Consider the following 23,810-nt stretch of genomic DNA (forward strand, 5'->3'; position numbering starts at 1 on the left):
TTATTAGCTTTTAGCAACAGTAACAGAACTTTTATAGAACTAAATATTTGTCGCCGGTTTGGAATAACCAGAAAAAGGGGGGACCTGATATCAAGAAGTCATCACTTGTAATTAAGGATGAAAATGTGATGTAAATTTCGTATAAAGCATTTTAAAGGTATTTGTTTTGTGACATACAGAAAGTAACATTTAAGAATTTGAAACACTATAGCAGTACTAGATTAAGCTTGGTACTAAATGACATTGTTATCACGTTCCTGTGAAATATATGACAGATCTGTGTCTTTTGTGTTGTGTATCAATCTGATGAGTTAAGCCCTTTTCAACTGATTTTTATACTTTGTTCTTATAATGGGATGTTGCACCACTGTCCCTAGTTAGGGGAGGTTGGTGAGCCTGTAAACATGCATAACCCTGCCACATAATTCAATTCAAAACTTTATTGATAGTCGGCATGTTACATAACAAATAAACTTGATGTGTCTGTCCCAAGTCTAGAGTCTGTAATTCAGTGTTTGTATTTTGTTGATATAGATATCTTAATGTGTCTGTCCCAAGTCTAGAGTCTGTAATTCAGTGTTTGTATTTTGTTGATATAGATATCTTGATGTGCCTGTCCCAAGTCTAGAGTCTGTTATTCAGTGTTTGTATTTTGTTGATATAGATATCTTAATGTGTCTGTCCCAAGTCTAGAGTCTGTTATTCAGTGTTTGTATTTTGTTGATATAGATATCTTAATGTGCCTGTCCCAAGTCTAGAGTCTGTAATTCAGTGTTTGTATTTTGTTGATATAGATATCTTAATGTGTCTGTCCCAAGTCTAGACTCTAGAGTCTGTTATTCAGTGTTTGTATTTTGTTGATATAGATATCTTAATGTGCCTGTCCCAAGTCTAGAGTCTGTTATTCAGTGTTTGTATTTTGTTGATATAGATATCTTAATGTGCCTGTCCCAAGTCTAGAGTCTGTTATTCAGTGTTTGTATTTTGTTGATATATATATCTTAATGTGTCTGTCCCAAGTCTAGAGTCTGTTATTCAGTGTTTGTATTTTGTTGATATAGATATCTTAATGTGCCTGTCCCAAGTCTAGAGTCTGTTATTCAGTGTTTGTATTTTGTTGATATAGATATCTTAATGTGCCTGTCCCAAGTCTAGAGTCTGTTATTCAGTGTTTGTATTTTGTTGATATAGATATCTTAATGTGCCTGTCCCAAGTCTAGAGTCTGTAATTCAGTGTTTGTATTTTGTTGATATAGATATCTTAATGTGCCTGTCCCAAGTCTAGAGTCTGTTATTCAGTTTTTGTATTTTATTGATATAGATATCTTAATGTGTCTGTCCCAAGTCTAGAGTCTGTTATTCAGTGTTTGTATTTTGTTGATATAGATATCTTAATGTGCCTGTCCCAAGTCTAGACTCTAGAGTCTGTTATTCAGTGTTTGTATTTTGTTGATATAGATATCTTAATGTGCCTGTCCCAAGTCTAGAGTCTGTTATTCAGTGTTTGTATTTTGTTGATATAGATATCTTAATGTGCCTGTCCCAAGTCTAGAGTCTGTAATTCAGTGTTTGTATTTTGTTGATATAGATATCTTAATGTGCCTGTCCCAAGTCTAGAGTCTGTTATTCAGTGTTTGTATTTTGTTGATATAGATATTTTAATGTGTCTGTCCCAAGTCTAGAGTCTGTAATTCAGTGTTTGTATTTTGTTGATATAGATATCTTAATGTGCCTGTCCCAAGTCTAGAGTCTGTTATTCAGTGTTTGTATTTTGTTGATATAGATATCTTAATGTGCCTGTCCCAAGTCTAGAGTCTGTAATTCAGTGTTTGTATTTTGTTGATATAGATATCTTAATGTGCCTGTCCCAAGTCTAGAGTCTGTTATTCAGTGTTTGTATTTTGTTGATATAGATATCTTAATGTGTCTGTCCCAAGTCTAGAGTCTGTAATTCAGTGTTTGTATTTTGTTGATATAGATATCTTAATGTGCCTGTCCCAAGTCTAGAGTCTGTTATTCAGTGTTTGTATTTTGTTGATATAGATATCTTAATGTGCCTGTCCCAAGTCAAGAGTCTGTTATTCAGTGTTTGTATTTTGTTGATATAGATATCTTAATGTGTCTGTCCCAAGTCTAAAGTCTGTAATTCAGTGTTTGTATTTTGTTGATATTGATATCTTAATGTGCCTGTCCCAAGTCTAGAGTCTGTAATTGAGTGTTTGTATTTTGTTGATATAGATATCTTAATGTGTCTGTCCCACGTCTAGAGTCTGTAATTCAGTGTTTGTATTTTGTTGATATAGATATCTTAATGTGTCTGTCCCAAGTCTAGAGTCTGTTATTCAGTGTTTGTATTTTGCTGATGTAGATATCTTAATGTGCCTGTCCCAAGTCTAGAGTCTGTTATTCAGTGTTTGTATTTTGTTGATATAGATATCTTAATGTGTCTGTCCCAAGTCTCTAGAGTCTGTTATTCAGTGTTTGTATTTTGTTGATATAGATATCTTAATGTGTCTGTCCCAAGTCTAGAGTCTGTTATTCAGTGTTTGTATTTTGTTGATATAGATATCTTAATGTGTCTGTCCCAAGTCTAGACTCTAGAGTCTGTAATTCAGTGTTTGTATTTTGTTGATATAGATATCTTAATGTGCCTGTCCCAAGTCTAGAGTCTGTTATTCAGTGTTTGTATTTTGTTGATATAGATATCTTAATGTGTCTGTCCCAAGTCTAGAGTCTAGAGTCTGTTATTCAGTGTTTGTATTTTGTTGATATAGATATCTGAATGTGTCTGTCCCAAGTCTAGACTCTAGAGTCTGTTATTCAGTGTTTGTATTTTGTTGATATAGATATCTTAATGTGCCTGTCCCAAGTCTAGAGTCTGTTATTCAGTGTTTGTATTTTGTTGATATAGATATCTTAATGTGTCTGTCCCAAGTCTCTAGAGTCTGTAATTCAGTGTTTGTATTTTGTTGATATAGATATCTTAATGTGTCTGTCCCAAGTCTAGAGTCTGTTATTCAGTGTTTGTATTTTGTTGATATAGATATCTTAATGTGTCTGTCCCAAGTCTAGAGTCTGTTATTCAGTGTTTGTATTTTGTTGATATAGATATCTTAATGTGCCTGTCCCAAGTCTAGAGTCTGTAATTCAGTGTTTGTATTTTGTTGATATAGATATCTGAATGTGTCTGTCCCAAGTCTAGACTCTAGAGTCTGTTATTCAGTGTTTGTATTTTGTTGATATAGATATCTTAATGTGCCTGTCCCAAGTCTAGAGTCTGTTATTCAGTGTTTGTATTTTGTTGATATAGATATCTTAATGTGTCTGTCCCAAGTCTAGAGTCTGTTATTCAGTGTTTGTATTTTGTTGATATAGATATCTTAATGTGCCTGTCCCAAGTCTAGAGTCTGTTATTCAGTGTTTGTATTTTGTTGATAAAGATATCTTAATGTGTCTGTCCCAAGTCTAGAGTCTGTTATTCAGTGTTTGTATTTTGTTGATATAGATATCTTAATGTGTCTGTCCCAAGTCTCTAGAGTCTGTAATTCAGTGTTTGTATTTTGTTGATATAGATATCTTAATGTGTCTGTCCCAAGTCTAGAGTCTGTTATTCAGTGTTTGTATTTTGTTGATATAGATATCTTAATGTGTCTGTCCCAAGTCTAGACTCTAGAGTCTGTTATTCAGTGTTTGTATTTTGTTGATATAGATATCTGAATGTGTCTGTCCCAAGTCTAGACTCTAGAGTCTGTTATTCAGTGTTTGTATTTTGTTGATATAGATATCTTAATGTGCCTGTCCCAAGTCTAGAGTCTGTTATTCAGTGTTTGTATTTTGTTGATATAGATATCTTAATGTGTCTGTCCCAAGTCTAGAGTCTGTTATTCAGTGTTTGTATTTTGTTGATATAGATATCTTAATGTGTCTGTCCCAAGTCTAGACTCTAGAGTCTGTAATTCAGTGTTTGTATTTTGTTGATATAGATATCTTAATGTGTCTGTCCCAAGTCTAGACTCTAGAGTCTGTTATTCAGTGTTTGTATTTTGTTGATATAGATATCTTAATGTGTCTGTCCCAAGTCTAGAGTCTGTTATTCAGTGTTTGTATTTTGTTGATATAGATATTTTAATGTGTCTGTCCCAAGTCTAGAGTCTGTTATTCAGTGTTTGTATTTTGTTGATATAGATATTTTAATGTGTCTGTCCCAAGTCTAGAGTCTGTAATTCAGTGTTTGTATTTTGTTGATATAGATATCTTAATGTGCCTGTCCCAAGTCTAGAGTCTGTAATTCAGTGTTTGTATTTTGTTGATATAGATATCTTAATGTGCCTGTCCCAAGTCTAGAGTCTGTAATTCAGTGTTTGTATTTTGTTGATATAGATATCTTAATGTGTCTGTCCCAAGTCTAGAGTCTGTAATTCAGTGTTTGTATTTTGTTGATATAGATATCTTAATGTGTCTGTCCCAAGTCTAGAGTCTGTAATTCAGTGTTTGTATTTTGTTGATATAGATATCTTAATGTGCTTGTCCCAAGTCTAGAGTCTGTTATTCAGTGTTTGTATTTTTTTGATATAGATATCTTAATGTGTCTGTCCCAAGTCTAGAGTCTGTACTTCAGTGTTTGTATTTTGTTATATTTTGTAGCTGTATATCATGTTTATTTTACATTTATAGTTTTTAATATAAATCAGGCCATAAACTTTCTTGTTTGAATTGTTTGCATTTGTTATTTCAAGGTCACCTTTAGCTTGCTGTGCGGTATTGCTCATTGTTGGAGACTGTACAATGACCTACAATTGCTGTGCGGTATTGCTCATTGTTGGAGACTGTACAGTGACCTACAATTGCTGTGCGGTATTGCTCATTGTTGGAGACTGTACAATGACCTACAATTGCTGTGTGGTATTGCTCATTGTTGGAGACTGTACAGTGACCTACAATTGCTGTGCGGTATTGCTCATTGTTGGAGACTGTACAGTGGCCTACAATTGCTGTGTGGTATTGCTCATTGTTGGAGACTGTACAATGACCTACAATTGCTGTGTGGTATTGCTCATTGTTGGAGACTGTACAGTGACCTACAATTGCTGTGCGGTATTGCTCATTGTTGGAGACTGTACAGTGGCCTACAATTGCTGTGTGGTATTGCTCATTGTTGGAGACTGTACAATGACCTACAATTGCTGTGTGGTATTGCTCATTGTTGGAGACTGTACAGTGACCTACAATTACTGTGTGGTATGGCTCATTGTTGGAGACTGTACAGTGACCTACAATTGCTGTGCGGTATTGCTCATTGTTGGAGACTGTACAGTGACCTACAATTGCTGTGTGGTATGGCTCATTGTTGGAGACTGTACAGTGACCTACAATTGCTGTGCGGTATTGCTCATTGTTGGAGACTGTACAGTGACCTGCAATTACTGTGTGGTATTGCTCATTGTTGGAGACTGTACAGTGACCTACAATTGCTGTGTGGTATGGCTCATTGTTGGAGACTGTACAGTGACCTACAATTGCTGTGTGGTATGGCTCATTGTTGGAGACTGTACAGTGACCTACAATTGCTGTGTGGTATTGCTCATTGTTGGAGACTGTACAGTGACTTACAATTGCTGTGTGGTATTGCTCATTGTTGGAGACTGTACAGTGACCTACAATTGCTGTGCGGTATTGCTCATTGTTGAGACTGTACAGTGACCTACAATTACTGTGTGGTATTGCTCATTGTTGGAGACTGTACAGTGACCTACAATTGCTTACTTCTACATCATTTGTTATTTCAGGGCCATCTATAGCTTGCTGTGTGGTATTGCTCATTGTTGGAGACTGTACAGTGACCTACAATTGCTTACTTCTACATCATTTTGTCTCTGTTGGAAAGTTTCCCCATCGGGAATCTTATTCTTATAATGTAAAAGTAAACAGGTATATGGCCTCCATTGGAGCAGGGGGATAATAATACATTTATGAATTGTCTACAAGGTAAACAGTGGTCACCTATACAGACCACTAAGTAGTTCAGATACATGGATTATTGGTTAGGAATTCACAATATTTCAATAACAAGAAAAACATATAAGAAACTCAGATTTATTATCTTGTAAAATTGCACTTTCTCATAAGCATGAGCTACAATGACTTTGTAAGTCAATTTTTTAATGGAAATAAAATAACAACAAAAAAACTTTTAAGAAAGTATAGGTCTGGCAACAGTATTAAGGGTTTTTTAATTGCATAGTATAATGTTATTGTTTTGGCAGAGTAACTTTTTAAATGTTAGGCAGTACCAACTCTAGGTTATAAACAACAAAAAAAAGATTGTCATGAAAAACTGAAGTTTTTACAAAGATAATTGAACATATCAATTTCACAGATATTTTGCCAATGATATTTCTTTCAATTATGAAATACTGTTGACAACCATGGATACATAGTCTTATAATTAAAATTCACCGATATTTTGAAGAAGTTTCTGGAGGATTGAACAGGATTATTGTAAGGGGATTTCACTCCCATCATTGAGCAGTTTGTAACGGATATAAAACAAAATCTACACTTACAGTAAAAATTTAAAAGTCAATTGACCCCTGTAAGGTTACTCAGATCTTTATATAGTCTATCAACGATGTCTACAAAAAATCTTAATAAAATACAATACACTTAACAATTAAAACCTCATAAAATTTTCATTCAGTCTGTTACAAATAAAACTTTCAACAATATTTCTGAGCTTAACAGAATCAAATTCATCTAATTATACACAAGTAAAACTAGTCAGCCCTTAATAAATAAAATTGCTTGAATAAAACCAGTTCAATATTACATTTTATAAACCCAGAGTATATTTGGTAAGAAAAAATTATAAACTGAGCCAGAAATCTTTTCAAATGACCTCATTTTGTTATAATAAAAACCTTTGTAGATTTCTGTACATTAATGATTCAACTAATTTTCACGAAGTATAAAGTAAAAACAAAGCTAACATTTGTTTATTTTCATTTTAAATATTTGGTCGTATTGCATACAATATGACTAGAATGTTTACAAAAATATGAAGTGATATATTATTAAATACTGGTTTTATAGACATTTTTACATTTTTTTTATACAAAATACATCCATTTTTCTGTTCCTTTTTTCTCCTAAATATTTTTGTTTGTTTACATCACTAATTATCTGTAAAAATTGTGAGCAAAATATTATCAAGTTTTATTAATTCCTTGCAGGTAACCTGAATTCATAGGAAAACAAAGACTAAGTCATGTGACCTTATTATATCCAATCACACAGAGGCCAAGTCATGTGACCTTATTATATCCAATCGCACATCAGTTAATTGAGATCAAAAGAAACATACAAAACAGAATGCATTCTACAATAAATATAATGTATATTATGAAGCAATATAATATACCCTGACCTCGTAATTTATATGTACTGATTGTTTTTCTTAACAGTGTACTTATAAATGATTATCATTTTAGTTCTACTAAACTGATCTTTTCAAAGAAAACATTTCTTAGTTCATAATAGAATTAAAATGTTGAACTGCATTTGTTATTGTTTTGAATTTTCTCAAGTTTCCTGATTTTTTTTTTTAACTAATATGAAGATCTATAATTTTTCATAAGATATTTCATAAGCATGATTTATAAAAACCAAGCAGGACATAAATACGATTCTTGCATTTTTTTCATGATTTCCTACCGATCTAATGCAATCGATTAAAACATAAACCTAGCAAAAAAAAATGAGTATTTGAAATAATAATCTAGTACATTTAAACCTGATTCTTAACAATGCAGTTTCATCATTTGTAATGCCTTCTGAATGGTCATTCAAAAGTTGGTAAAATGCACAATTCAAAATAGTATATTACAATATACATTTTTGTGGTTTTGAGTGCCTATGTAAAACTGTATAATATTTACAAATAGTTAATTTTGGCACTTATGCTTGTTGTATTATTTCTCCTTTTACAAAGGCAAAGAATTTAATCTTTCATTGTCTCCTTGTCCATTCTTCAAAGGTCAGGTCATTAAAAGTTCATGTTCCTCAAAATCCATTAATTCTATCTGATGCCACCAAACAAAGATGAGATCGAAAATAATTCTCACTTTAAATTGTGTCCTTTAAAGCTTGTGAACATTTAAATGTAAATTTCCTCATCCAGCCAAACAGACATAAATAGAATCAAAGGATGGTGATACAGTGATACAATGGTTATTATGCAATGGTACACTGATAAGACATCACCAATTAGCCAGGCCGGGCTTACTTAATGTCATAAAGTAGATCTGACATGAAGATCCGGATCGCATGGAGGAGAAAAATACCTGCAATACAAAAAGATAAAATTGATAAAAAACTTGAGATGAGAAAGCTTACTTAACTGATTCTAACAAGATTGTCTGATTATCAAACTCATCACAGGGTTTATTACAAATGTAAATTGTAACATGTTTATTACAAATGTAAATTGTAACATGTTTATTACAGCTGAAGTTTGATTTTTACCATGTTGTTCATATAGATTCTACCACTGCATCAAGTGTGATACAATATTTTTATTCACTCAAGGCAGTTAAGGTGGTACCCAACACCTTTACTAAAATTAATCTGGCTCGTTTAATTTTCATAAAATTTTGACAAAGTTTTTACTTTGACCCTTTGACAAAAATGTAAAAATTAAAAAAATTTGAACCAACCAATTTATCACAAAAATTACACTGGTTATATAGCAGTTCGACAAACTCTTATTTTGATCATTAAGAAGCTTAATATCCCTTAACAATACAACGTAATTTAAACATTTAGCTGATTTTACAGAGTTGTCTCCCTGTAGTGTTAGGTACCACCTTAAAGTGTTAGTCATTTGGTCTCTTGTGAAGAATTGTCTCATTGGCTATCATACCACATCTTCCTTTTTATGATAATTCTTGTTTCTTACTTTTGTCTTGTTCTTTGATATAATGAGAAACATGAGTTTTCCTTCAAAATCAACAATTTGAAGGCAAATAACTATGTGAAGAGTACTGAATATTTTATTACAACTTACTTTATCATTCCTCTCACATAGGAATTTTAATTTCTGTGCCTTTTTATGCATGAAGACTCCATCCAAATGTCCAGTTTCAGCTGCTCGTATCTCTATTGCTTTGTTACCCCATCCCATTACCTGACCAGTACTGATGTAGGCTGGAAAAAAACAACAAACAAATCCTATAACTCATGTATGTGTTGCTACCGAATGATCTCCCCTTTTAAATGTAGGACAAAGATTTTAGTAAAACCATCTTTTTAGCTATTTCATTAATTTTGAAGACATTCAAACTATGAATACCTATTTTAAGCAAATGGGACTGTGACCCACTGATCATAAAATCAATATTGTATAAATTTATAAAATATAATATGTAATATAATCACAGTTGCTTCAAAAAGCTGTTTATAGTTTCAATGTCTTCCAAATTTGGTTTTTTTGACGGAATCTCTTAAATATTCTTCATTAGTTCACACTTTCAACAATAAAAGAAACTGAAGCTAACATCCAGACCTCCCCTTTCCCCAAAAAATCTTATTTCTGTTACAGATGTACCTTGAACTTTGACCTGATGACCCCAACGCTTATTGTCTTCCCCCTTCCCTTTTTCTTCTGTTATCTTAAGTTTCATTCAAAATAAACAAGGGAAACTGAAGTTACCATCTGGAAAATGTTTATTTTGGATGGTTAAAGACAATGAAATTGGGAATATGTCAAAGAGACAACAACCCTTCCAAAGAGCAGACAAAGACTACAAATCTACATAAATGCTGATGAATTAGCCATATCATAGCTCTAACAACTGCCTCCATACATACCAACAGATGTAGGTAGTTCTCCCCACTGAAGGATCACATTCTTCGATATTCTTCCACCAGTATCTACATATACTCCTTCATCTGAAAAAACACAACATGTGTAAACACAAATCTAGAAAGAGGGTTAAAAATCTTATACTAATAATAATCATACTTTCATCCCATATTCCTGTATTTACTTGTAAAAAACTAAATTTCATTTTAAAATGAAAGAGGAAATTATAGTGTTGTTTGTATTGACTATATACTTGTTCCACACCATAAGAGTATTTGGAGCGTACGCGTACGGTCCAGCTGAGCAAACATGTTTTGGGATCATATGGGTTAAATTTAAACAAACATTTATCAAAATCTTTATTTTTAGTAATACAAATTGTTATTAAAACAAATAGATGAATAAAGTGAATAAGCGAACAATTGACATTAAATATTTGTTTAATTGTATATCTGAATCCTATTTTATTACTCTGGACCAAGGTGACACTTGCTACAAATGTACCACAAGGAACGTCATATTTTCTTTTACATTAACATGATTTGTTCATGCATGTTCCTTTGTCTTTTTTTGTAAAGTTCCTAAATATTCTATAACAATTGTCTCCCCACATTATGTTTACTTCGGATAACTTCAATTTCAATGAGCATAATGGGCTGCATGCAGTTAACGAATTACTGACATGCTAAATACAGGAGATTAACAGATTAAATAAGCGTGATTATTTTAAATAGTCAAAATATTAAGTTTTTATTTCCATTACTATTGAAATTTTTATATTAATTTGAGACATAAGTTCTGTTGATCTGTTATATACATTTGTATCTAATAAACTTGACTAACTTCTTAATGTTAATCAGACCATACACGTACAGTCCGACCTTATGCGTATTTTGAAAAAGTACGCATACGGTCCAAATACTCATACGGTCTGGAACATTCTCATTGAGAATAATCTCCTAAGTCTTTACAAAATGTTGTTAATTATTGATAACTTCTGCATAGATTTACTCAGTCATCAGAAATTGAGAAATATAAAGACTCATTCACCTTTACCTACTGATTTGTAAATTACAAACCAAATGAGACAAGGATCTTTTCTGTTTTTTTGTGATATTACCATATTTATCAAGTTGTACAAATATCAATACAAGTTGGCTGTGTTTGAAGGTACACATGTTTATAGTTTTTTTTATAGATTGGTCAAGTTGATCGGATATATAAAACATTATTGGTTGAATTTCATGCTTTCAAGTGCAAGAGGCTTTTTTCCAAATAAAAAATTATAAAATTATTAAATTTACAGGTTGATTATCCAAGGGTGTCACAATTATTGATGTGCTATTTAAACGAGTTTTGTATTATATAGATAAGTGTTTTATGTTTGGTTGAGTTAATAAATAAGAACATAATATTATTGATTAGTATTGTAATAAAAGTACTTACTGTCGTAACATAGTAAAAGCTGCATCTGATTAGAGTTGGGTAAAACTACTATGGTGTGGGGAGTTATAGGAAGTTGAGTCTGAAAAATAAATCAGTCATTGTCAGAAAACTCTCAATATACTAGTAACTGCCTGCTTTAATAATACAATAAATAATCTGTAATTTTCACAAATGAAATGATTATTACATAGCAAAGTATTAGAAAGAATAGTTAAACACAGATTCATGGATAGATATTTTCTGAATTTAAAATTTTCTTTTAATGAAGTTGAAACTGCTGCAGTAGACAAGATTTATTACATACAATATAAATACTGTGGATTCAGTTATTTTTTAGTGGGTACCAATTTTCTTGGATTAAGGAAAGCTGACATGTTCATGGATATTTTATTTTGGGGGTTAGCCAAAGTCTATATAATATGAAATATGTCATTTGTAGAACATTTAATATCTTGGTTCACCAGTACCCATGATATCCATCAACATTGGTATTCAACAAATAATACTGAAGCCACAGTACATCATATCAACTGATACACAGACACCCATGATCATGTGACATGTAGGAACAGCCCATACAATATATAATGAAAATAAAAGGTGAAATTAAATCAAGCATAACGACTAGATACCATGCATCATTGATATATATCTGATGCCGCATATAATGGGACTGGTGTACTCAATATATACATCAAGCATGTGACAGGGCAAGGGCAGCATTTATACAGAAAGCAGCAGGCCAATATTCTCGTACAACTCAAAACTATTATTAGAATTCTGAGATAAAATAACTTTCAATCAAATACTGAAAACCTTCCCAAAAATATATGTAAACATATGTAATGTGCAAAAATATTGAAATCAGTTTTTAAATTGTAAAACCACTGTTAACTTTAAAATGAACAAAATAAAAATAAAAATAAATATTCCATTTTTTCTTCTTCAAACCATGCATTTAAAATCACCAAATTATTAATTCAAAATATTCAATTGGCACTGCTAATAAAAGAAATTTGACATTACTAAAACATAAACATATGAGAAGTGAATTTGATGTGGGTCTTTTATCATTTTACAGCCTACATATAAGAAGACCTTATTAGCAATGCCAACGGTCACTAACACAGGTAGCCATTCTATTAGCAGGTAAAAGTTTTACCTGGTTTACATAAAAAGATACCCCTGTATGGTGGGTAGCGTCTGTATTTCCACGGAACTACAGTGAAACAAAATATTGGAAATTCAACTTCAGATTTCACAAATTTACCTATATGCTCTATCTAAAAAAAGTGATAGAAGTTATTTGTAATAACTTAATTTTGTATCAAAATTCTTGAAATATATATGTAATCATTATTTGAAAAAAAATTAAAATCCAGTGTAGATAATGTTAAAATATTCCAGTGTGAAAGTTTGAAACAAAAGAGGTCTGTTATAAAGGCTCAGTCAAGTAAAAAGAGCTAACTTCACCTATATCATCATTGTTTTTTAAAAATGCCTTGTGCTAATAGCTTATCTGATCAGGCTTAATAAGCATTGACAAAGTAGCTTTTAAATGTGTAATAAGCAAGTGATAAAAGCTATTTCTAAGTCTTTGTAATCAACTGAAGAATGTTCATTTGTTAGTGTTTTCAATTGTTATCGGACATCAAATTTGCAAAGCCATGCCTGTGTGACCCTTAGTTGAGCACTGCAATCTTTTGAGAGAATATATATATATATATATACTTCAAGGGTTCAAAATACTAGAATGATTGAAGGGAAAGATAAAACATGTACTATAATGGCCAATTTAACACCTGTATAAATATGTTCATAAAAGGATACCGTCTCAAAACTCAACTGTTTGTTTACTATGTTTAGAAATAGTAAATTTGACCTTATGATCCAAATATCTAAAGGCTTTCCTCTCTTACCTATATATTCCATCAGTATAAGTTTCATTCAAGACAAGCAGGCAAAAACCAGGATACCATCTCAAAACTCAACTGTTTGTTTACTATGTTTAGAAATAGTAAATTTGACCTTATGATCCAAATATCTAAAGGCTTTCCTCTCTTACCTATATATTCCATCAGTATAAGTTTCATTCAAGACAAGCAGGCAAAAAACCAGGATACCATTCAGAAACCATTTTTCCATTATTTTCTTTTTTTGAACAGTGAACTTGAATTTTTGTATAAGTTTCATTCCAACCAATAAAGGGATTTCCTAATTACCAGACACGAAGACATAGACACCATTTTCAGTTAGCATAGTAAAGTTTAATTTTGCCAATCTCAAAGTTTTCCTTACGTGACATGAAAAACATTAACACATTTTAGATGTAAAATTGTGTGGATTTCAAAGATTTCGCTGGTTGATAAAGGGAGTCCGAGTGAAATTTCACAATGGTGTAGACAGGCCAGATAATACCTTTGTTTTTTGAAACATAGAATAGTTCTAGAGTTGTCTCTCCTTGAACAGTTAATTCCAAACACTTTACTTGAAGGCCTAACAACTAAGTGTTATGAATTTTTTTTAAAATTCTTTCAAACAGTATAAGTGCCTTTTTTTAACTTCAATCTAAATTTGTCCAATTCAATCTAAGTGTAATAAAAACCTGCATAATTGCCAATCTGACATCATCAATAATGATTAATCAAAGAAATTTTACAGTAATTTTACTATAACCTACACTAAGTTCTGTCATGCTACTTATAATAATGCTGAACCGAAAACTGACTACTGTCTAGGACCACTACTTCATCTAAAGGAGAGGATCATCGCAAGTTTAACACAATGGTCTAAAGGATCACTACAAGGTCTAATGGATAACTACAGGGTCTAATGTATCCCTATAAGGTCTAATGGATCATCACAAGGTCTAACGGATAATCACAACAGGGTCTAAAGAATCACAACAGGGTCTAATGGATCACTCAAAACTCATCATATAAATTTTGATAAAAAAATTTGTCAAATCCAAATATGACTAACTATACATATCAAAGCGTGTCTACATTCTGTGGCCTATGTACTGGTCATGAAGGCTTTATTTTTTATCAAAAGCTATTTAGATTAGACCTTTGAAATGCTCCTCCATTCTAACTAAGATAATCATTCACTCTAAGATGGTGTCATCCAAATGGCTTTTGATTAGTTAGCTATCAAGACCTTCCCAATGATAGGCATAAACTTACGTGTGAGGGAATGTATAAGTCGTATATTGATGTAGTATCCACGTCTATTGCATGGAATCCACAATTTGATCCATATACGACCTTTAATCTTTGACCTTCTTCTACTAACAGGTCAACTATCTGTGGTTTATTAGCTAAGTCTGTAAATGACTGAAAGATAAAATAGAGATTTCATAATGACTGATTTCACATCCAATTAGCTTTAGAATTAAAACGAAATATTATATCAATGCATGCAAAGGATTCATGGAAGTAATTATGTACAAAGACAATAATTGATTATTGATTTACTGAAGGTAAAGAATAGCTAATATGATAAATCAACAAAACAATGTCGATATATATTCAATAACTTATAATTCACATGATTCACAGGTATTTGTCAATTGTTATTAGAGGGCGGTTATTAGATAATATTTATATTTGATTCACCTGGAGCTAATTAATCAACAGGTAATTGTTATTGATCCATGACAAATCTACCATGATATCAACATGGTTATTCCAGTTAATCATATAATCAAACACAAGTTTAAAACATACATCGTTTGTGACAAAAGTACTGTGATTTCAACATGGTTATTCCAATTAATCATATAATCATCACAATCAATGTAGCATCTAAAACAAAGTCACATGCTTTACCTAGTGACAAATTTATCATTGTGCTATAAAAAATCAATTGATGGAAAATATATGACTATTGGATGTTTCATTTCTATAAGGACTATTTAATTTAAACAAAACCCAATCTCTTTGAGGAAAACTGAAATCAATTTGATGTCATGGGTTGTGTTAAGTATAGAAGTTGTTATGTAGGGTGTGTTTAGTATAGAAGTCGCTATGTAGGGTGTGTTTAGTATAGAAGTCACTATGTAGGGTGAAGTAGATTTTGACTATACAACATATAGCTATATATATATTAATAAATTAAATAAGACAAACCTTAAATGCCATGAACTTGTGGTAAGGTTTTGGTGCCCAGGCATAAATCTCTATACTGTCCAGTAAAGCTATCACTAAAAACTTGATCTTCTCATATTTTACTAAAAAAATAATCAAACTCTTGATAATAAACTACTATAAAGGAGAGAGGTTAGATATTAGATCAAAATATTTATACTTAGCTGTGCTATTTGCATAGTCAAATTACATTGACCATATAAATATTTATGAGAAAGTCTCAAATGTATACCTCTTTACTAGGGACGTTAATAAAATGTTCCCTTATTATTTGAAAACAGGTTAACAGATTTTTTATGTAACATGCTTCAATTTGTTGGTTTTTACCCAAAATATTTCATTTGGTATATAGTTGTATGAATTGCAGTATAAAGGGAATGACCTTGTGACGAATACTTAATTTAACTTGTCCTCAGCCTACAACACAATTCCATTGCTTGGTTTTGTAGGAACTTACTACAGCAACACAATGTTAGTATACTGACATTTATTACATTTATTACATTCAATAACAAAATTAAACAAAATTAAAATTTTCAACAAAATTATCTCCCCTTGCTTGCAATTATACTTCATGTAATACAAAATTGTAATTGCACCTACCTATTTTAAAATGAACACATCCTTCTAACTCTCCAACAGTGACCCATCCTGCTCTCTTCTCATTCTAAAGAAAACAAAAACAACATATTTAAACACAAACATGTAAAAGAAAATTTCAATTAATTATAAGTATGATAATTTGAATTATTATATATCTCAGTATATATTTTATATATATCATGCTCCTTATGAGCCCATTTTATGGAAATAAAGCATCTTCTTCTTCTATAATAATAAATACTGAAATATTTGTGCTATTCCATCCTACAGACTATTTGCCACTCAATAGTATCAAAGATTATTGCCAAATCAATAATTTCAAGAACTTATCACCCCAGCCAAAAGCTTTATAATTATATTTCCCATACTTTTTCATGCTACCTTTTCATTTGACAACAATCATGTCATGTGTTGCAAATATTTTTACTCATGGGAATGTCAAACTTCATGTAAAATAAATCTTGTAATAAGTCAGATAATAAGGGAACTTACCACTTCTTTTTTAAATATCTTGTTATTTAACCACGAAAGATAAAACACTCGGATTTTGTTTTTCTTCCCGGAGATTGTGACTAGAATATTTTGTCCTTCTAAAACCTCCATCTGTTGGAATCGTCTTCGGGAAATTAATGTGTACACTGAAAAAGATAGATACTATTAATTCTGAATCTGTACGTTAAGATTACGATATATCCAGTCATATCCTGTTAAAAGATTAATACTTCTAAATTTTGAACTGGCCTGAAAGAACATACAAGTAAGGACTTAGGATCAAAGAAGAACACTTGTTGAAAGTTTCTTTTGAATAATACAAAACTTTAAATGAAAATTGAAATAGGAGGACATATGTTTCCTTTTTCTTAGATCGGAATTACTAGTTTTTGTACTACCAAACTTTCGAGAACGAGGGCACTCTCGTATGAATCTACAGATAAGCATTTTCAAGAATGGTGGTTGTTTTAAGCAGCCATCAATCAATCAATGACACCCATCTGTCATAGTAATATCACAAGAACAGACAGGTGTACCTTTAAAAGTATGACAATATTACCTTTTCCTTGACCACTTCTGTCCAGCAACATTAAACCAGCTTCTGTACCAATTAACAGGTTCACACCTACAATAGAATACATAGACCATTATGTTAACCGTCATAATTTGGGTAGTCAAGTGATTAAAGATAATTAACTGAAAGTTTAATTTTACAGTAAATAGTTTAAAACTTAAAGAACTCCAAAATGAAGTAATCATGGTAGTAGGGATGCTCAGCATATACCATACTTGTAAAAAGCTAATGAAGTTATAGTGAGGTATAAACACACAGTCTAATCCATATCTTGATGTTTTTTTTTCTTTTCTTTTTATATTTGTTGCTTTTGGGATGCTGTCTAAATAATACCGAAAATTTCCTTTTCTGAACTGCAGTTTACAAGAAAATAGCATCTTGAAATCTAAAAATGTATGATTTGTTGGACTTTTGAATAAGTTTCTTAAAATAATACAAAATAGAATTTGAATTTTACCCCATAATGCAGCACACAGTATATCTGATGTAAACTTTTTCTTGTATTTTCTAATTTCTGGAGTATCACCAACAGCTTCTGTTGTTGTTTGTGTGGGCGTCACATTAACATTGATTTGTGATGAACCTCGTCGAGATGCTTGTGAACCAATTGTTGAACCACCAGCGCCGAAACCAAAAGCTGAGAAAGATCTCTGGTGTCGTATTGATTGACTGGACAGACTGACAGCCTGTCGATACTGAAAAGAAACATAATTAAATAAAATGTCCATCTCAGAGTACTGGTCAATATCTAATCCACTTATATTACATATATATCAATAACTGTCATGATTAATTGTGACACTTCTTTTTACAGATTTCATTAACTCACAAGTTTTTTTTTTATTCTTCATTGATTAAAAGAGATTTTATTGTTAGATTGTTTGTTGCAGTGTATGACTCAAATAGCTCTAGATCATGTCCTGTTAATGTGTCTTTTAGTTGTCAGAGAATAAATCTTAAACAGCAAGAAGTTTCTTGTTGAGATTTACTCGTTCAGGGTTGGTCCTGTCATATAAATATCCCCCACGGAACATTTAAATTGCTGCTATGTTAGGTTGTATTCTCAAACTATACAGAGTAACATCTATATGGATCTAAAAGTAAAATGGTACTTAACAAGGACACTCTCCATCATAGTCAGATTGAAGTCAAAGTGAGACAATACAATTACTCTATGGCATATCATAAATAAACCCTTATTTCTTTATCATATTATAAACAGTTACTATTATTTTGACACCTAATAATGCACATCCTGCCAAATTATATAGTTTTCAGCTATTTAATCATAATTTGCATCTTTTCTTTCACTAGAATGCCTCTACAAAGTAATCAGCCAAAACATCTGTCAGTAGGTCTCTAAGTACACCATAACTTAAAACAATACATCTATCAGCGATCTCCTCTCATAGAAACAATAATTACCTAGACCTCTAGTTATAAACTAACAGATAGTATTAAGAAGAGGACCTTCTCATAAATTAGAAATAACCTGCAATATTTAATAACCTGCAATTCAGTGGTTGTGAACTGTTGCTGTATATCCTTATTCGTTCATTTGCTTTGTACATTAATTAGGCCATTAGTTTTCTTGTTTGAATTGTTTAACATTTATCATTTCAGGGCCTTTAACAGCATACTATGCAGTATTGGTTTTGCTCATTGTTGAAAGCCATACTGTGACCTACAGATGTTACCTTCTATGCCATTTGGTCTCTGGTGGAGAATCTTATAATTACATAGGTCTGTCATTTATATATCAAATAACAGACACTATTTAGAAGAGGATGTCATCATTTCTTGAAGGTTTGAACTATAAGGTGTAACTATATATGAGAAGATGTGGTACGAGTGCCAATGAGACTATGTTTATTTCCACCTTGTTTTTCTCACCTTAATGCTTACCTCATCTGAACTGGATTTGTCTTGTGGTCTCTGTGGTGTGGGTGGGGATCGTGACTGTGGTGGTGTGTGAGGTGGCAGTAAGTCTGGTAATGCTCCGCTGCTAGCACTATGCCGTGGGGACTGGAAAGCTAAAAATATTCATTTTACATTAAAGTTTAATTGTAATAGCCTGTCATCTAGTAATTATACAAATTCATCTGACATGCTTGACTTTGTTGTTGTTTTGCTTTTGTATTTGTCACATGACTACAGCTCCTAGTTGTTTCTTTTAGAAATGGAATGTTTTTTTTATTTGTATGTTGCCTTAATTCACTTGATGGCTACAGGCCCTTGTTTCTCAAGGACTTGGTTTTTTATCACTTGAATACATAGATCACTAAAACCTAACTAAATACATACCACTAATTGCACCTGGTGCAGAAGAATTGGATGATGTTTTGGCAAGTGGTGGCTTTGATCTCTGGACAGCTTCACTCTTTCTATTTCTTTCATGTTGCTGTTCTACAAAAGCTGTGTCAGACTTATTCTGAAATAAACAATAGGTACATGATAGTTAATACAATAATGTATAAGCTAAATGGAGATTTCAATGGTGTAAAGACAACAAAGGCTAAACATTAGTAACAAGGGAGCATGAAATGGATAAAAAATAAATGGAGATATGTGTCCATGGTACACAGATGAGTCCCCTGCTTGCATAACTCCAGTACAATAAAAGTGACGTCACCAAAATACCACTTGATCTGTGTTTTGTGGTAATAAGCATACAAGTGTTTAAGTTTCATAACATTACGTCGAGGCAAACTTTATTTAGAGAACAGAAACCAATTATGGGATGTATGTACGGACAAACAAGGGTAACACTTAATGCCCCTTTCAGTGACAGTGGGGGAATAAAAAAAACCACAAAACTTAATAGTAATGCACATTGTTTAAAATTCAAGAGTGATACCCTCAGAATCCTTCTCTAAATAACCTTTCTTTTAAACATCTGATTTTTTTTTTTTTCAGCCATGATACAGTTATCTCAATTACCCAAGTCAAACCATTTTTTATGAACTGAAGATTCCTGTAGTTTTCCTACATTTTGTTAGACAACTATAGCAAGACTGCTTGAGAACACATAAAACACCAATAGATAAACTATACAACATCATGTTAATAGGCAGTTATTGATGGCGTTTTGTTATGTATCTTGTCATTAAGGTATCATTGAGAAATGTTTTATCCCTACCAACTTTACTTATATTTTATGCCTTTCTGTTTTGAGTGGTTAATTTTTGACCAGAGTAACTGCCATCCAATTGAGAAGTGCTCTACTTCAGATTCAATTTTAAAGGGATAATTCAACTATGTCAGTAGGTATAATAATTATCTCAGGTACAGGCTTTATTTTTCCCAATTCTAAGCAGATTTTATCATTCAGTGTCTAATAATATTTAACCTTTGTGAGGTTCAAAGCACCACACAGGAGTTTTCCGCAATCCACGAAAATAAACAAAGCCGCAGTAATTAAATTTGTGAAACAATAGTTAGATATGAAATTGGAGTGACAGAGAATATTTCTCAATACTGTTACATGTATCATTAATAGTAAAATTGGAAAGATTTGGTAGTTTGACCAACCAAAAGACATTATATTAAGTGTCAATATGTTTATATAAATAGAATACCCCTATGTCATCTATGTTTGATACTTTTGTCCATTAGGACACATAAACATCAAGTATTAACAGTTTTTCCTGAGGATCTACTCTTATGAACACATTTCTTTTTTTACAAAATCAATACAAAAACTCTTAAAAATGTCTGTGGTATTTCAATTATTCATGTCACGATTTCTTTCAGCAAATCATTCTTAGTTGGACTAATTTAATTTCAAAAGATAAAAACATGAATTAGTCATTTTTATTTTAAAGATTTAATTATAAAACCCTTATATAATTATTTGACAATTCACATAAAAGTGAACACAAGTAGAATTTACTCAAACCAGAGTAACTCCATAGGGAAATCTTTACTTCTATCTCTATGATTACCAATACGTATAATCCAATTTTGTCGGTAAAATTGGATCTGAGACATGAATGACCATGCCTAACGTGATGTGATATTAAATAATTCTCGAAGAATCTTTTGGAGAATCAGAAACTCTTGTCAACTTGTAATGGATTCACATCTTTGATTAACAAACCTATCAATTGTATTACGCCAGAAATTTGTTGTAAGTGACGGGGAAGTGCCGATGTGACAAACATAGATTGTATCAATCTGAGGAACAAATCCTCCACTTTCCATTATTTCTCCAATTTCATTAGTCGTCTTTACTGATCATATCAAAAAATGAGAATTCACTTTTTAGAGAAAATAAATATTGGTTTTACTTAATAGGATTTTGTCTCAAAATTATCTGCATGCAGCATCATAATAACAACTACTGATTTCATTAAAAGACTAAATGAGTTTAAATAGGACTAAACTTTAGTAAAATGGCCAACATTTTGTCTTTTCATGGATGTATGTTACCTATCCAGAGAAAAATCTTCTATCCAGAGCAATGTTTTAATCTATAATATAATCCCAGTTATATACTTTGATTTCTGGAGAAATTACAAAAAAATCAATTTCAGGGTCATGTGGGCCAAAGTTCACAACTTATTTACTCTTTCAATGTTCTTCCATTTTATCTACTATTTTCAATGCACTGTCTCTGAAAATGACTATAGTATAGAATATTACAGATGCATGTTGGGAAATTGTTAATTTAACTTTACAATTTTATTAATTTCTTTTCCACTTAACTAAGTAAAAAAATACATAAACTGACTGTCTACCTCTTTAAAGTTAACATATGGTTTACAGACCTAAACACTAAACTTTTTAAAATTTAATTTCAAAACTAGTTAGCAAGCTGACATTTTATAATTACACACGACAGACACACGCTGTTCATTTCATCATCAGAAATCTCACTAACCTGTCTGGAAAAAAACTTAAAAATAATTATATGATTTCATAACCATCAAAGTGTGTTGGTTAGATTGATAACCATAACAGTTGTATTTAATGAAAGTTTGAATCAATAGGGTTGGCTTCCGCATGCCAATGGAGGATCTCTGTTGGAGGGTAAAGAGCACTTGTCTGTAATTCCTTTCATCAACAGTTTACAGAGGGATGTATGAGTCAGATTCCTAAGTCATCAAGACTTTGACAAATCATTAGAGATAGCTGTCATTAAGAAAGAAAATCAAGATATTATCCTCTACAACTGCAATTTATCCAGGGTTATTCTGAAATGACCTTTCTGATGACTTTCTTCTTTAACTATTACTGCTTTTTGATATGACTGCTGGGAAATATTTAATCAACTGTTAAACATTCAGTTACTACAGAAACCCAAATCAGCCAACCAACATATAAAACTCTAATCCATAAAAAGATAGGTTTTTCCAAAGTAGGCTTTCCTTTTTATTCTTAAAATAGGCCCTGTAAGTTATATTTCAATAATAAAGGTTAAATCTTTCAATCTTTTCAATTGTCTTTGGCAAGTCAGGCTACTTAGAAATTGTCATCAGGTAGCCAAGTTACAGCAAAATTAAGAACATAGCCTGGTAAAACTTAATATTCATCTTATTTATTAGTAAAGCAAAGGTTCAAACAGCTTCAGTACAACAAAACAGGCCATAAAATTTGTAAATATTGGACTTTTCATTACAATCCTGTAGATGGAAAAACGATTTAATTCACCATTTGTTGGTTTCCATTGCCTGTGTATTGTAATTTAGACTACCAATATCATTTATTTATCAGTAGTTTTTAAAAGTGTCCATTGTTAAGAACAATATAAAGAACGAGGCCAGTTAAGTCACTCAGATAACTATATAGATCTAGGATTACAACATAACATTCTCTGGTCAGTTAAGTCACTCAGATAACTATATAGATCAAGGATTACAACATAACATTCTCTATCATTTATCTACTGCACAAGGTTTAAAATATAGTACAATCTCCCTCCCTAATAAAATCTCATTACAACCATGCTCCATAATTCTAAATCAAATGTAACCTTTCAAAGCTTAACAGACATCCAATTATTTTGAACATTCAATACTTGAAGAAGCAGCTGCTTCCAATGCCAGAAGTTAACACTTGCTTTTTGTAACTGACTTAATTCAATTATCGTGAACCAATTGATGATATTTGAGAGCGACCAAGAGCATCAGTTTTCACCCAAGCCATAAAAGATCACCAAGTTCTACCATAGGACAATCCCTAAAGACAGAAAAGGACATCGTTTTATAAGATAAAAGATCTGTCATTGCCACAAAATGACATTTGCAATTCCCTACTAGAGTATTTCATTCCTATCTAGACATAACTCAGTATACATTCATCAATATTTGTAATGCGGGATTATTACATATTCCATTTTTTTCCATCTGTATGCCTTGTAAAAATCATTAAATAGTCTTTATAACTGCATTTAAAATATATATATAACGGAGGAGAAATTGAATAATTCTTACACATGGATAGCTTGTTTAAGACCACTACATGAATCTCATTGGTCAATTAAAATAGATATAACTTTCTTTCACATTGGTTATGGAGAGGTGGGCTTTTCTTACAAACAATAAAAACAAATTATAATCTTTCATCTTTATAAAATGTACAATGAAACAAAAGAATAATTTGATAGTCTTCAAAACATTCAATGACAGAATGTTTAACTGCTGATACACAGTCGGCAGTAAAGGCCAATATTAACAATCCTTTTACT

At 31.7% G+C, this 23,810-nt stretch overlaps 1 protein-coding gene across 11 annotated transcripts in view; it reads right to left on the reverse strand.

The window, feature by feature from the left end:
* Nucleotides 1–6,079: 6,079 nt before the first annotated feature.
* Nucleotides 6,080–23,810, reverse strand: part of LOC143066935 (serine/threonine-protein kinase mig-15-like) — an 85,694-nt gene continuing 67,963 nt past the window's right edge. For 7 of the 11 annotated variants that reach the window (XM_076239798.1, XM_076239795.1, XM_076239802.1 and 4 more), the window contains 14 exons: nt 19,427–19,553; nt 19,016–19,155; nt 17,580–17,817; nt 17,108–17,173; nt 16,549–16,694; nt 16,057–16,120; nt 15,436–15,536; nt 14,491–14,640; nt 12,468–12,524; nt 11,306–11,384; nt 9,865–9,945; nt 9,062–9,201; nt 7,311–8,339; nt 6,080–7,271 (listed from right to left, as the gene is read on the reverse strand). In XM_076239798.1, coding sequence (XP_076095913.1) covers nt 8,256–8,339; nt 9,062–9,201; nt 9,865–9,945; nt 11,306–11,384; nt 12,468–12,524; nt 14,491–14,640; nt 15,436–15,536; nt 16,057–16,120; nt 16,549–16,694; nt 17,108–17,173; nt 17,580–17,817; nt 19,016–19,155; nt 19,427–19,553 — 1,473 coding nt within the window. In that variant the 3' untranslated portion in view covers nt 6,080–7,271; nt 7,311–8,255. Of the gene's footprint in view, nt 8,340–9,061; nt 9,202–9,864; nt 9,946–11,305; nt 11,385–12,467; nt 12,525–14,490; nt 14,641–15,435; nt 15,537–16,056; nt 16,121–16,548; nt 16,695–17,107; nt 17,174–17,579; nt 17,818–19,015; nt 19,156–19,426; nt 19,554–23,810 lie in introns of all 11 variants that reach the window. The other 4 variants (XM_076239797.1, XM_076239805.1, XM_076239796.1 and 1 more) reach the window with 3 other exon arrangements.

The sequence above is a fragment of the Mytilus galloprovincialis genome, chromosome 3 (genome assembly GCF_965363235.1).
Source record: "Mytilus galloprovincialis chromosome 3, xbMytGall1.hap1.1, whole genome shotgun sequence".
Taxonomy (NCBI): domain Eukaryota; kingdom Metazoa; phylum Mollusca; class Bivalvia; order Mytilida; family Mytilidae; genus Mytilus; species Mytilus galloprovincialis.